General features: G+C 40.5%; 1 protein-coding gene across 2 annotated transcripts in view; it reads right to left on the reverse strand.

The window, feature by feature from the left end:
• Window positions 1-14,360, reverse strand: part of pip4k2ab (phosphatidylinositol-5-phosphate 4-kinase, type II, alpha b) — a 34,784-nt gene extending 20,424 nt beyond the window's left edge. The window contains exon 1 of one of the 2 annotated variants that reach the window (XM_042072346.1): window positions 13,465-14,360. In XM_042072346.1, the coding sequence (XP_041928280.1) occupies window positions 13,465-13,608 (144 nt within the window). In that variant the 5' untranslated portion in view covers window positions 13,609-14,360. The remainder of the gene's footprint in view (window positions 1-13,464) is intronic. The other variant, XM_042072268.1, reaches the window with a different exon arrangement.
• Between the last annotated feature and the right edge of the window lie 1,786 nt (window positions 14,361-16,146).

Raw genomic sequence — 16,146 nt, forward strand, 5'->3', positions numbered from 1 at the left:
AGTTGGCAAAAGTTTGAACTAGCCAACTAGCTCCGCTGGTGGGAAAAAACGCATAGGACTCATAGCGCTGTCCTATTGCGTGCAGAGTAAATTTGAAAGGCAACCGATTATCCCGCCCCTCGGACTAAGCACTGCCAACGGTGAGTGCCCAGGCCCTACATTTTAATGTGGGTCTGGCTCGTCAGGCTATAATTCTGGTGAACCAACACGCAAAGTTAGCCTGTGTTTTTACTCCTTACCGGCAGAGTTCAACACTGGGTCCCCATTGCACCACACAAGGATTCTTGAGAGGACTTGTGGCCATTTTTTCACAGGTTTATTGGGGAAGATTTAAGATTAGCTCGCTCCACTGGACCTTCCTACAGATGTTACTTCTCTGGGTTTTTTAGCCAATTAACATTTGATAACCCACAGATCTGCTATGGTTCTCCTGTGACTCCTGGAGAATTGGGTTTTTGGGGAGATTATGTCCAGAGGGTGCGGTTATTGGATTTAATGGCAACCAGTAACATCCAACCATCGAAGGTCAGAGCAGTCACAGAGTTGTTGAAACCCACCTCTTGTAAATAGCTAAAGGATTCTTTTGGGTTTTGCCAAGTTTTATAGATGACTTATACATGGCTATAGTTTGATTGCCACACTGCAATACTCACAGAGCATGTATTTCAGAGCCTCATGCAGTGCAGTTTCTGCCTTCAGTTCTGTTTTCACTCTCCCAGACTGCAGTCAGCAGTTCATTACTGAAGTCAATACTTCTGATGTGAATGGGCGCTGTGCTCTCCCAGTGCTCAAAGACTGACAAGAAGATCCATCCTCAAGCTTTCTTTCTCAGAAAGTGTCATTTTGCTGCAAGCAATTATTATGTTGGTAACTCAGGACTGAACACAAAATCTGCTTGCTTGACTGTGTGATACCCTGCTTGCCTTGCTGTGCATGACCTCTGGATTACTTAGTAAAATTATCTAAACTTCACTAAACCTGTCTGGTCCATGCACTTGAGTCAATTCCGTAGTTTCAGCTGTTGCAACTTGAAAACACATTATGAATAAACTTAAAAAGCATTATAAATAACACTTTGATCCAGACCAATCAGCGACGAGAGGGGATGACATTAGTTTTGAAAATCGAACGTGGCTGTGGTAAACGGTAGTAGCAATGCCTGCAAACATAAAAAGTCGTATGAATGTGTAAATTTATACAGCAAAGGTAAATACATTGTTTCCTGACTGCGACTGCTCCATTGAAGTCTATGGGCATAGCTCAAAATTTCACCACATATGCTAAGGTCTTGGTTCTATAGAGTTAGGAATGTGAATTTCGGGCACATTTTCATGATCCTCAAACCCTTCTGATGATTTCAGGTACATTTTTAGCATTTTTGAGCAATCCAGTCTGGAGAAAATCAACCTTATATCAGGTGTGCGCCAGTTATTTATGCCGCTGCTGTTGGCCGGTTGCAACTTACGCTCGTCAATACGTCATCGACACGCCTCTTTATGCAGACAGGATTCGATCCCCATTTCACGCCTATAGACATGAACTACGACGAAGTATCTTGCTCCGCCTTAACAATCTTTCCTAGCGATCATGGGCTTCGGAAAAACCTTTCTCCGAGTGAAAACATCATCATTCCGGGTCATTCACGTCACTTAATGTGTGAGTCAGAGGTCGGAAACTGGGGCTAGATTTTGCTAACAGAGTTGCCCAGTTAGGGGCTCGTCATCACTTTTGTCGTCACTTTGTAGTTCGTTTGTAGTCCATGTGGCCTTTCATGTCCAACAGTTTTAATGTGAACTTGGGAATTTGCCGTTTTTGTCACTTGAAAGCTGCATATCTTTCTTTTACGAGCATCTTACACTATATTTTAAGCAAATACAGTTGTTTGTTTAGGATAAGTGAGTGTATGTTTTAACCTTTGTTGTGGCATCCGTGTTTGTCACACATTCTGATGGCAAAGCACATGAACACTTGCTGTTGGAAAAACAAAGTACAAATGGGGGCAGTCCTTGTCATTCCGAGGTGCTCTGAATGCACCATTAGATACAGCACCGAAGTGTGATGTTCGGTTTCCATGACTGCAGAATCACTGGATCTAAACAAACTTTCGAAGTGTTTTAAATAGCATTGAATGTATACATGTGGCATCATTTCTAGCTAATAAATTGTTTTAAATGTAGGCTATAGCCATTTGAACGTGTTTTACCTGCTAGGCAGCAGCTTAGCCACATAACACGGATTCCCTGGCAGGTGTAATAGAAAGAAACAAAATTCCAGTGGATATTTCAAGTCTTCTCAAAGACTGGCGGCTGTTGAGAGTGACGTTGACTCATGTAATTCACCAGAAGTTGCTGTAGATCTGTAGAACATTTACTTCCGTGCTTTAACATGGTCTGCTACTACATACGCCAGTCGTTACTTTTATAATCATGGGTCAATGGTTTGGGCGAACAAGATGTAACTTAATTCACAAATGAAAAAGCCATGAGAAAGGTGATTTTCTGACGTTTCAACGACGAAACCGAGTTTGCCATCATTGTGAGAAGTTCCAAAATTTGTCGCTAATCGCTAAAAAGGTTTTCTATCGTTGGAGATGGCCAAACGTCGCTAAATAGGTAACACTGACAATACGGGGGAACTAGTTTAGAGCTTCAGATCCCCGCTCCAAGATGGCGGCGGTGTTGACGCATGCTGAGAAGCCGAAGGCGACATCTAGTCAGCATATATGCACAGGTGGGACTAAAAAGTTAGCCCATAGCTAGCTATCATGATGCTTTATATTCTGATCTTCTGACTAAGTTTGCCCGGTAGCCTACTTATCTGAACTAACGACATGATCACTATCACTAGATATAAAGAAAATGTTGACTTTCACTCGGTGCTGTTCACTGATAGTAACAAAAAAAGTGTCGTAACGTTATAAGCATAAGCATGGAACTGAATAGGTGCATTATGTAGCCTCATAACTCACTTTTCTGGTCCCGGTTGACTTGTGCCTTGAATTACCCATATGATGTTTGTCAATTTTAAAGACAATTTTTCATGTAAAGACATTTGCAGTTTGTTTCGTAACTATTGAATTACAACATTGTGAAAGATCGTAATATCAACGACTACAAACCCATCAGTCGCGCTAGTGACGTTAGCTCATTCACAGCCACACTAGATTGTACAAGCATACCAGCAACAGGTCTTAATTGGGCTTTCCTTGCCGAAGAAAATACCATGAGTCAGAGGATTAAACACATCAGGTAAGTTGTATTCGTCCATAGACTGTACATTACATACTGTTAAGTGACATAGCAGGCAGCAAGATGCAACCGTTAACTAGCATAACAGCTCTTATCGTTTCATTACGTTGGTGACGTACATCGTTCGAGACGAGAGATGTAGTCCACTGAGTGGATTCGCACAAAACTAACATAACTTTTTAAGTCTATCGAACAACAGTACTTTCTTGACGTGAAAAATTATCTTTTAAATTCACACACATCATATGTGAAATTTGTTGCACAATTCAAACTGGACCAAAAAATAATTGTTATCTCTCCATTAACTCCCGTTCATAATTTTTTGAAAGATAGGTCCCATGGACCAAAAGTAGAAGGGGCGGGACTTCACCACTCTATTACCATTGGTAGATCATAGGGTAGCTGTGATATAAATGCTGTGACGAAATTCGAAGTGTAAATATACAAACTTTATGTTGAAAGTGTAACCGCGATGTCCATTGAAATGCATTGAAATGAATGAAGTGCAGATCATGTAGTCCCCAAAGTGACGTCATCACCGAATTGCGTAAAAAAAACCCGCTAATGCTAAAAACAACAAAAACTGGCATTTAACACCATTTGGAGACATTTTTAAAAATGATATACATGTATTTGAGTGCTTTATGTACCCATTAATCAACAGTGGTGGTTAACCTGCAACACAGGCTTTAAGGATTTTAACCGCATGCTGTGAAGTTACATGCAGGTCTCTTTTACGGAGAAAACCCATGGTAAAATAAAACTCTGTAGTCACAAATTTGATCATGTTGGTATGAATATATGTTGTAGTATGTGATTCATACAGTGTAAAAAAATATATACTTACGTCTTAGAAACGTTGTAAAATTATTGAATTAGATTAAGAAAGCCACCGCTATGGTGATTTTAATGGTTAGATTGATTTGTTTAGATCCAGTGAAATTGCTGCCTTGACAACGCTACGTCATGGCTTCGGTACTCTATACACGGATTTCCCGTTTACCAACAAAACTAGATGCGCGCGCAGCCGTGAGGCAGAAGACGCTTGGTGGCCGTCCACAACGTTATAAACTTAACCTAAATAGTCGGCTACAATCGGATTTTATTGTATACCCCTGTTGTCTCAATGATAATAACATCTCATTTCAGACTATATTTCAAAGTTTGCCGTTCATTTGCATTATTAATATAACATCGTATTTTGTCATTTTTGGCGAAGACATGCATTCCGTTAGGGATATTGAACATATTTAACATTCTCTAACCATCGTGATTTCAAATTGGTGCAGTTTTCATTTTATTATTTTGCTCTTTTGCATTGCTCTATGCTGTTCTATGGTGCTTTCTGCCTCTTAGTCTGCACAGAACCTCTTGCGTCAAACAGAATAAATAGGCGTCTCTTCTATTCTCTAGCTGGGTCGCGGTTGTAACGCGGTTCAAGCCGCACCTAGACGCGGATGTGAACACACAAGTCATATAAGAGTGTGGACGTCTTACATTATGCAATTTTCCTTTCCAATCACACAAAGGATCACACTGTTTAATGCTGTTAACGATGATAAAAAGCTAATGTTGACGTTTTTACTGTAAGTAAGCAACCACCCCTCCCCACCAATAGGAATAGGCCTATAAGTAGAAATTGGGGATGTCCTCATTTTGCCCAATTTGTCCTCACTTTTAGACACAACTAGTCCTCCTTTTCCAGGTCTGGTTGGTGGTCACCCTATTTTTGCTACTTTATAGTACACATGTAGCCTCCATTTCCCCTTTTAGCAACACCAAAGAGTTTTTTGTACCTTAAAATAATGTTTCCAAAATCGTTTCAGTGGTTCATCAACTTGTAACAGGGTGAACGGCACTTCTGCATTCGCTTCACAGCCCTCTATCGTCTATAACCGCACTATGTAAGTTTGCCAGATCGGGTAGCGGATCTGTAGTTCGATGGAATGAGACATAAGAAACTACAAATTTGCGTTTGATGTCGCAATACATCGTACTTTTACATCTAAACTATTACATCTTATTTTAAACTATTACATCTTATATTTTTTTATGTAGTGTGTAGGTCTAATTGAGTACGCATTGGTGGTGTGTGTGACTGAGTGCCTGTCACTAAGAAATACGTGAGCGCATTTAGCCTTCAGTCTCATGGTTTTAGGCTAGTGAAAAATAGTTGCGGATAGACCATAACAAGGATATGTGGATGCGATTTGTTATGTTTTTGGTGTCATTAGATAAAATTAATTCAAGTCAAAGAAAATCTTTCTGGGATCATAGAAGAGATAAGTTGTCTTGCAATGTTCATTTACACAATACACAAATTACAGACATGACCTGAGCTAGTGGAATAGTTAGCAAGGAGCTCTCTCCAGATGTAAAAGTTTGCCAAGGTTTCGTCGCAAGGTTTCTGAAATGACATTAAACCCAACAGTAGGCCTAGATGACCTAAATCCCATAGCCTAGGAAGGTTATCAACATAAACTTCAGAGATGTAAGTGAGCAAATCAACTTGATATTAGACTATTATTATGTGTTGCTGTGTGGCCACAGCATCACTTAAACTAGCAGCCATGTCTCGCTGTTTATGGCACGACAGCTAAACGTGTGTGTGAGGAGAAAAGACGCGCAGGCTAGGGGAGGCACTAGAAGCATGTTACTTCAAAAGAACACGATCATTTTTAAAAGTATCAATAGTAAAATTAAGTATTGTGACCTTTTTTATTTGAGGGTATTGCGGTACTTTTGTAGTATTGGTGCACCGTGCAACACTACTGTAAACAGTGTGCAAAATGCCATCATAAAGCATACAGTAAATACCTTGAAGGTTATCGTAACATTGGTGTTTAAGGATAAGTACAAAGGCCTGATGCTATTATTCATAATAATTATTTTATTGTATAAGAGCCTTTCAATAGAATACCAGATAGCCTATTTAAACACAATGACCCACATTGATCAGAACTTTTCAGTATGCTAAATATTAGAATACATTTTTACATTGTGTTTGTTAGAAATAAATATCAGCTGATTAATCATTTATTCGAGATTTTTTAAATCCTCTAATATCGAAAGGTGAACCTAGGCTACTTGAAAAGCATTAGTGAAAGTCTGATTGAGGGAACAGTGTTGGACAGTCTTGAATATGGTGGATGTGTTCTGAAAGAGGTGAGGCAGTCAAGGACACAGGATGACCGTGAGCGGTCTGCTGACAGTGGCCTTTCTGGTCTGCTGCCACTGGGTCAGTGGCTGACTCACTGTAATGCTGCTTTGAGATCAATCCCGCTTATTCCCCCCCTGGTATACTTGCTTCACTTATTTACAAACAGGAAAGTGAATGGGCTCTGCTTCTAAATTGGTGGTTGATGGATTTGTGCTGGTGCAGAGAGCACTAGTTTGTAAGCACTTGCACTAAATCAATACATCGCTAGATACAAGCTTTGTGTGTTATACAAATGGGCTTTGCTATATTGGTGGCAAACCAGCTAATCTATCTTTTTTTATCAGGTGCCTCAATTTAGTGAAAAGCATGTGGAAATGTGAATACAGTATGCCAGGGGTCTTTAACGTTTTTCAGCCCAAGGACCCCTTGGCTGAGAGAGACACTGAGCACGGACCCCCCCCCCCCCCCCCCCCCCCAATTAGGCCTGATATTTGGAACTAAGTGTCAAACACACACATACACACACCCCATGTTAACATGTACATTATCTGTAACATGGGTAATTTATAAAACTAAATTTATTCTGTTTATTATTGACATTTTTTCTACCTTAAGGAGATTAATCATGGGACAACAATTTGGGCTATTGCTGAGCGACACTCGCATTGAGATTGGGCAATATAATTTCTATCTGAACGATTTGGATATTTATGGGCAACGAGACCATCCAATCAGAGTGCTAGCAATGAATCACACAACCAACCATCTGTGAAAAAAATGCTTCAGATGAAATAATTTGGCGGACCCCCTGCAGTACCTCTGCGGATATCACAGCAGTATGCTATTGCATCACCTTCCTGGACCTTGATTACATTTTTAGAGAACACAACACTGTTGACCATTTAAATAGTGTTCTATAGATGGTTCCAGAGGTTAAAGCTTAAGGAAAACAGACCACTGTCTGATCATCAAACAGTTGGCTGTGTCCTCTCTGTGCACTCATGCCTCAACAATCACAGTAATCCCCGTTTATGTAAACCCATGAGCTGCATTTGGGTTAAGAATATCACCAGTTCTCAAAGAAGACCAGATGCTTTCTTAAGCTGCCTCATCTGTGGGAGTTATACCTAGCTAGTAGCCAAGTAGATAATAATATGTCAGTTAGGTAGATCAGGTTGAATCTCAACAGACCTACGATGCAAGCTGCATTCTATAGTCAGTTTGAACAACGTTGTTTGAAACCTCTGCAATGCTAAATAAACAATTGGTTAAAGAAGTAGGCATGCAGCATTTTCTTTACTCCAGATATATTAAAGGGACACCAGGCAAGCCTGATGCTTTTTCTCTACGAAACTCCCCCTCGCTCGGTCTGAAGCTCTTTTCCTTTTCTTTGCATCTTCTGTCAAGGGTTTTCGCTGCTTCTTCGCCAGCTCTGCCATTACACGTTTGCAACAATCGCTAGCGTTTCGTTAGCCTGCCTCTGTGCTGTGGATGCAGGATGTAAACTGATCCTGCTTCAGTCGGCGGGTACGATACACTGAACTTACAAGCGGGATATTCTTCCTACAGGCAGTAGGGGCGGGCGAGAGAGTCTTCATTCACCCTGTAATGAGTCATTTAACCATATAACGACTTACGAAGATGAGTAATTAACACGAAAACGTTGCCTGGTGTCCCTTTAACTTCATGAAGGGAGACGTTTTTTCGGAGGCATGAGACGTGGGAGTGGAGAAGAGTGCAGGGGCACTAAACTAGGCTAAGGTAGGATGAAGTGCAGTTCAGTTAGTGTAGTAAGCTTTACATCTTTTATAACAAAACATTTCGGCAAGATGTATTCAGGAAAACCTGTGCGCATACATAGGCTAGCAAGAATGTCACCTAATGTGATGTGCCTATTCTAAACAATGATAAACAAAACACATGGCCTATTTCCACTTTAGCTGGTAAAAAAACCCGGTTAAGTCCATTTAAACTTAATTTTGGCAAAATGTGAATAATATGACACATGCAAGCGAATGACCCATCATGACAATGAAGACCCATCATACCAACAAAGTGGATAAAATATTTTTTACAACTTAAAATAGGCTAAATCTTTTTTCCATTTTTGAGCGTGTGTGTGTGTCAGCTAGCCTGACGAGCCAGACCCATATTAAAATGTAGGGTCTGGGCACTCACCGTTCGCAGTGCTCAGTCCGAGGGGCGGGATAATCGGTTGTCTTTCAAATTCCCTCTGCACGCAATAGGACAGCTCTATGAGTCCCATGTTTCCCACCAGTGGAGCTAGTTGGCTAGTTCAAACTTTTGCCAACTTAATAAAAGCTTAACTCGTGTCACACTGTTCGCCAACAGCAACATTACCTTATTTGTTTTCAAGTAGCAGGGAATTCAAGCCAAACCGTTGCAACTCTGCCATCAATCATTATGTTAAGCCCGACTAACGACTCTATACACGATTTGATTAGTCTAATAGAAGTTTTATTTTCGAGCTCACAAGCCAACGGAGAGTTGCTAGACTAGCCCTGGCAGCAAATTTAATTTGCTGCCGCTAGGGTGCGTCTAGATTTCTCGGCTATGTGTCAGCGACATTGAGAAAGAGAAAAACAAATGTTCAATGCACTCGTAATTGACTAACCCCAATAACTCACATTAGTTCATAAAAGATACAAATCCCATCATGCCCTTGAAACAGCTTGTACATCTCTACTCATCCCCTGCTTGTAGCGTGGAGCTTCAGTATGAGTGTCTAAATGGTCTAAACCATCAATTTACAGAGCGCCACAATGGCAAGTTCTAAAATTGTAGTAGGCCTAACTCAAGTCACGCACAAGTTCATCCATCAGAGTATGTATGCTTTCTATTGCTTTGTACAAGTTCATACATCAGAGTATGTATGCTTTCTATTGCTTTGTACAAGTTCATACATCAGAATATGTATGCTTTCTATTGCTTTGTACAATGTTAGAAATGGTAAGATAATATGAACGTGGGTCCTTGGGAAAACTACTTGGTAAATTAAATGGTTTTCGGAAACTCCACCCCACAAGTTAGTCAGAATTGAGTTCCATCGATTGTCATCCAACTATGGACTGTTCTGATTCATTATTCTGAAACGTCAACTAGTGCAATGCCCATCTAAACCAGAAATACTCAGACCTGGCATTTACTGTTTATAAGGCTATTGGTTATTTCTGATGTCTTTTTTTTTTTTTTTTTTAAACTATATTTTTTGGGCTTTTTATGCCTTTAATTAGATAGGATAGTGGAGATTGACAGGAAGTGAGTGGGAGAGAGAGTCGGGGGGGGGGATCCGGAAAGGACCACGAGGCGGGAATCGAACCCAGGTCGCCGGCGTACGGTGCAGGTGCCCCAGCCAGTCGCGCCACTGCTGGGGCCCTGATGTCTTTTGACACATAAGCAACACCTTATTGACATGTTAAAAAGGTTAAAAATGTGGTCTCTTGAAAGCATATCTTATCCCCTTAAAGGAGAATTCCGGTGTGATATTGACCTAAAGTGTATCGAAACATGATACCGAGTGTGAACGTATGTCTCATAGCCCATCTCGGCTTGTCCCCTGCACTCCAAAATCTGGCGCTAGTTAGCCGATGCTACCAACATCTTTTTCAATAGTGGTGCTTCGGCATCGGGCTAGCCATGCAAATAAATCACTGTTTTACACCCATTTACGAGGCTCAATGTATCTCCACACTTCATTGGTAGACTTCCGAGGGCCCTGACATTTAAAACGAGACATTGAGAACTTTGAAAAAGCACTGGTAGTTTACTTACAAGACGATTTATACAGACAGTATCTTCACGAAGTTTAGCGTTTGCAGCCATCTTGAATTTAGTCACGATAAGTCGAGCAACGAGTAAGAATGAACAGCTATGATAAGAGATCAGATTCCAAAAATAATTCAGTGGAAATGCATGGATTCCAGTTGCTGCTCCTGGAAGAAACTGGAATCCATGCATTTCCACTGAATTATTTTTGGAATCTGATCCCTTATCATACCTGTTCATTCTTACTCGTTGCTCGACTTATCGTGACTAAATTCAAGATGGCTGCAAACGTTAAACTTCGTGAAGATACTGTCTGTATAAATCGTCTTGTAAGTAAACTACCAGTGCTTTTTCAAAGTTCTCAATGTCTCGTTTTAAATGTCAGGGCCCTAGGAAGTCTACCAATGAAGTGTGGAGATACATTGAGCCTCGTAAATGGGTGTAAAACAGTGATTTATTTGCATGGCTAGCCTGATGCCGAAGCACCACTACTGAAAAAGTTGTTGGTAGCATCGGCTAACTAGCGCCAGATTTTGGAGTGCAGGGGACAAGTCGAGATGGGCTATGAGACATACGTTCACACTCGGTATCATGTTTCAATACACTTTAGGTCAATATCACACCGGAATTCTCCTTTAAGAAATGAGAAATTTGATCAAAATCTATATCAGTATCATCTATCTATAACAAAGACGTCACAGTGAGAATGAGCCAAATGTGCATTGATTTGCAATATGTGCTACACTTATAAGGCCCTTTCACACAAAATATTTGCACAAGGTCATGCACATGTTATGAAAGATTAATTCGGATCCGTCTTGTTTGATGCAAAATTTCACATGCGAAAAAGAGTGCCCGATCAATCAAACAAGGATTTCGGTGGGTTCCATTGATGTCACAAATAGAACAACAAGAAAAAGCCGGCGGAATGTGTGATCTTGCTGCTCATGAGCCCGTCTCATTAATAGGCTTATGCCAAAGTCACAAAGAGTTAACGTAACATCAGACTCTCCCAGGTGTTCAAGAGTGCAAACTCCACCACAGACAGTCTAGGCGTCATGCATTCCTTCCCACCACTGCACACTCAACAACAAAAAATAAACAACAAAAAAAGAAAGCTCACTAAATACAACAGTGAAATGCACCATGCATGAGCACATGAATGAACAACGTGTAGGCGTATCTGCTTCAAATCTAAAGGAGTTCAAGCTCTCCCTGTTGCATCTCACATATAATAACTCTTCGTGCTCATGGTTTCTGTCAAATTCACTGAACAATTGGATTGTAGAGAATAACCAATCTAACAATGTCTAGCATTGTCCATATTGACAGAAGTTTAGCCATTTAGGAACTCTGGCTAACACTGCCTGTCTTTCTTCAGTGGGAAATGCGTGTTTGAAGCAATGCTGCCAACCTTTTGCCAAACTTTTGGGTGTGTGATCTAAGCAGCATAGAACAAGCAGGTGATCTAGTGGGCATTGAGAGGTTTTATACAACAAAAAAACTTCCATACAAACCAGACCAGACTTCCAATTCAGACCGGCCTTTATTTGCCCAAACCTGTAATACAGGCCAGTAAAAGGGGCCTGCATCTAATTGGAATCAGGCGTTTAATCTAGTTTTTACGGTACATTAATTAGCTTAACATTACATGGTCTCTTGTCCCTAGTGCTTGTAGTCTGAATGGTACTTGATAAAATGTTTGTCTTCTTTCCTTTGTTGCTAACTGTAATCTAGCTTTGCAGTTTACATGAACCTGGTATAGCCATGGCTAGCTTCATCTAACTATTTTCCATGATGGCAATACATTTAATACAAGCACATCCAAACTTGTATGACTGCGTGGCTGCAGCCTTATGTTAACATGTACATTAATTTTTGTGTAGGAAAAAGGGAATGAGCTCTGTTGTCAGCCAATCCTATGTAAAAGTATTGTTTACAATGGTGGTTGCTGCATTATTTGTGTATATGATATTCATTTGTTTATTATGCAGCACATGATAATCACTGATAAGTTAGGATCTCACTGAAGCTTATGACAGATCTAAGACTGTACATTTGTTATTACCCTATAAAAAGATGATAAAGAAACGTCCAAAAAATGTTCTTCAATGTGTCATGGCGGTCACCTCAGTGCCCAGGCACTGAAGATGGTGAGTAGTAGCCTAACAAACTAGTTAAGTATGAATTTATTGACTGATTTAAAGTGACAGCCATTTCAACTTCAACTTCAACGCTTTGTATGCATTGGACTAAATGGTTGGACTTTTACTTTCTGAAGCTGGACTTTTCCACATCTGGATATTTGTGATTAAATTAATCTTGATGTAGGCTACTTCTATTACTTATACCGTAAAACAGCAAAAAAGGCCATGTGTAATTTCCAATGCATTTGATTTATCTAGCCTTTTTTCTGAGATACAAAAGCAGTAGACTTACAGAAAGCATAAACAAAACAAAAATCAGAAGCTCTACTGGGAAACACACAAAAATGCTCTCTTCCGTGCTTAGGACATATAGCCTACTGTTAGTAGACTAGACATGAAAATCACTGTATCTTAGAAATCAGATTCAAGTTTGTGCCATATAGAGTGCACAAAGTCCCTGTGGGCCAATTAAACATACCTTGGAAACATTTCTAGTTCTTTCCTTTAATTAACTGGCCCATATAATAACAATAATTATTATAAACTAAAAATTGCATCATTCATAAACTCTCAAGGCCACGTTTGCAAGCGCCAACGACTGCAGCCTGAGGAAACAGATTAACTCCCATTTTTGGTCTCCAGGCATCAGTGCCACAGCCTCAACATTATCCAAACAGCTTTCGGCAATGGTAAGCCGTCATTAGGCTACTAGTGCTACATAACATACCACAAAACTCACATTTACTGGGAGCGTTATAGTTTAATCAACGTAGCGACAGTGTAACAACCATGGCTATATGTTATGTTATTATTACTGATGGTCAGATCATGGATAGTGGCAGTGCAATGTGCCATCTGAAAACGTTTGGACGAGTGTTCAAATACCGAAATGTGGTTTTGCGTTGACAGATAAATTGCTGTAACGTTAGTCAGCTAATCAAGTGCCAGCTGGCCACACCACTGCAAAGTGTCACTCCTGAGGTCAACCCAACAAACTAACCGTTGAACATCCCACTTTGCATGTTACGTTTTCTTACAGCATAGATCTATGTTCTGCAATTTAAAGACATTACAAGCAGGTTAGCCTCACAGTTAGCAAAAGATTGAGTAATCTGTTACTCACCGAATGGTTTACACCCCACATTAGTACACTGAGGAGCGGGTCACTGGCGCGAAATAATTTCACCTTTTGAGCCACGAAGTGTTTCTTCTTCGTTTTGGTTTTACTGGCAATTGATGCAGCAAGGTTGCTAGCGGCAGAAGCCATGTTTGGTTCAGCTGTTGAATTGTTAATTAACAAATGAATTTACAGTAGAATTTTGAAAAAACTGGCGAACTAATGTTAGCTATGTTGGCTAACTGTGACAGTCCAAGCTGCACATCAAATAAAGTGTCCGATAGAGTAAGTGATGTGTCGCCCCGTTCTTTAAATCTTCAAGTCCATGCATTCCTCTTCAAATGAGTAGACACATATCCAAATGCAGGTGATTTCACAGGGTTCCACTTGAATGGCTCGTTGCAAAGTCTTTCCCGTTACAATGAAACGTCAAATAATAGAACCAGGTAGCCAACGTTTGACAATGTAAACTGTCATTGACATAAGCTTGAAGGTTATCGTTTGTTAGCAATCTGTGCGGCTAGCACGTCTTCATTCCATCTCGTGAATTTGATTTCGGCAATAATCACACAATGAGAATCACTGCAATATGAAATTAACATAGAATAAAGTAATGTAAAGCAAACGCATCATAGAAGCAGTTTGCACGTTTTACGATGAACTGCCTGAAAAAAAAGGTTTATCACCTTAAGGTTATTTATCTGCGCTTCGACGACCGTATTAAAAAAAATACTGCAGATCAATGCAATAATGTTTTAAAACATTTTCTCGTTCAATATTAGTCTAATATTCAAACGCTATCCGACTTTCTTCATCGAATGGCTTCGCTAGAAAGCTGCAGCATACTGCCCCATTGAATCTGTTCGAATGCTGGATTGATGCTGCAGCTGGAAAAGACCGCTCAATGCACGAGAATGGCTTTGCTCCGCACGGTGACATTTTAGTTTTATGTTTGATATACATTATAGCCCTGTATCCCCTGCTCGGTAGGCTAAATAAGGCTACAGATATTTTCCGTTAAAACATAAACCAAGGTAAATATGGCATTCATTGAAATTAACCAAATAAATGTATTATTACAAATAATAATGATAAATACCAATTGTGAAAAAGATTGCACTGTAGCCTAACCTTGTCATTGGTATGCTATAGTCTGTTCGCGTAGTAGGCTAAACAAGCAAACACAAATGAGGTTGTCAGTAACTAATCAAAAATAGAACAGAAAACAGATAGCATGAGAAGAGGGTATTAAATCCCAAATCTCAGTAATGTCGAAGTAAGCCTAGACCTAAGTAATAGCCTAGGCTATTCTGTAGCCTACATTTTAGAGGGTCAGACACATAGTTCATAAGAGTTAGGCCTTTAGGCTAGCCTAATCTGAGAATAATTCAGTGCTGTGTAAAGAAAAGTTCACATAGTCTTTTGGGTAGCAGTTGGTCTTTGATTTAGAGTCCCTGTAAACCAAATTTGGAGATTTGGACACACACACCATTAATATACCTTTTTTATTACTACTAGTTAATTTACTCTCCAAAGTTGAGTTGTCTCTTTCATTACTGGTAAATCCTTGAGTACTTGACAATAAACTTGAACTTGAACTTATGCCACATGGGGCACTCACTAGCCCTTTCCCTTACACTGTCGGGCCAAAACCGGGCAGGGCTGTAGGCCTACAGTGCCACCACATACAGTGCATACGGAAAGTATTCACAGCGCTTCACTTTTTCCACATTTCGTTATGTTACAGCCTTATTCCAAAATGGATTCAATTATTTTTTCCCTCAAAATTCTACACACAATACCCCATAATGACATGATAAAAAAAAATAAAAAAGTTAGCAAATTTATTAGAAATAAAGAATTAAAATATAATATGTACATAAGTATTCACAGCCTTTGCTCAAAACTTTGTGGCACCTTTGGCAGCAATTAGCCTCAAGCCTTTTGGAATATGAAGCCACAAGCTTGGCACACCTATCTTTGGCCAGTTCCACCCATTCCTCTTTACAGAACCTCTCGAGCTCCATCAGTTTGGATGGGGAGTGTCGGTGCACAGCCATTTTCAGATCCCTCTAGAGATGTTCAATGGGATTCAAGACTGGGCTCTGGCTAGGCTACTCTAGGTCATTCACAGAGTTGTCCTAAAGCCACTGCTTTGATATCTTGGCTGTGTGCTTAGGGTCGTTGTCCTGTTGAAAGATGAACAGTCACCCCAGTCTGAGGTCAAGAGCGTTCTGGAGCAGGTTTTCGTCCAGAACGTTACTGTACATTGCTGCATTCATCTTTCCCTCAATGACTAGTCACCCAGTTCCTGCCGCTGAAAAACATCCCCACAGCATGATGCTGCCACCACCATGCTTCTCTCTAGGGATGGTATTGGCCAGGGGATGAGTGGCGCCTGGTGTCCTCCAAACATAACGTTTCTCATGGTCTGAGAGTCTTTCAGGTGCCTTTTGGCAAACTCCAGGCGGGCTGCCATGTGCCTTCTACTAAGGAGTGGCTTCTGTCTGGCCACTCTACCATACAGGCCTGATTGGTTGAGTGCTGCAGCGATGGACGTCCTTCTGGAAGGTTCTCCTCTCTCCACAGAGGAACCCTGGAGCTCTGTCAGAGTGACAATCAGGTTATTGATCACCTCCTTAACTAAAGCCCTTCTCCCCCGATCACTCAGTTTAGAGGGACAGCCAG

Source organism: Alosa sapidissima, chromosome 1, assembly GCF_018492685.1.
Source record: "Alosa sapidissima isolate fAloSap1 chromosome 1, fAloSap1.pri, whole genome shotgun sequence".
NCBI lineage: Eukaryota > Metazoa > Chordata > Actinopteri > Clupeiformes > Clupeidae > Alosa > Alosa sapidissima.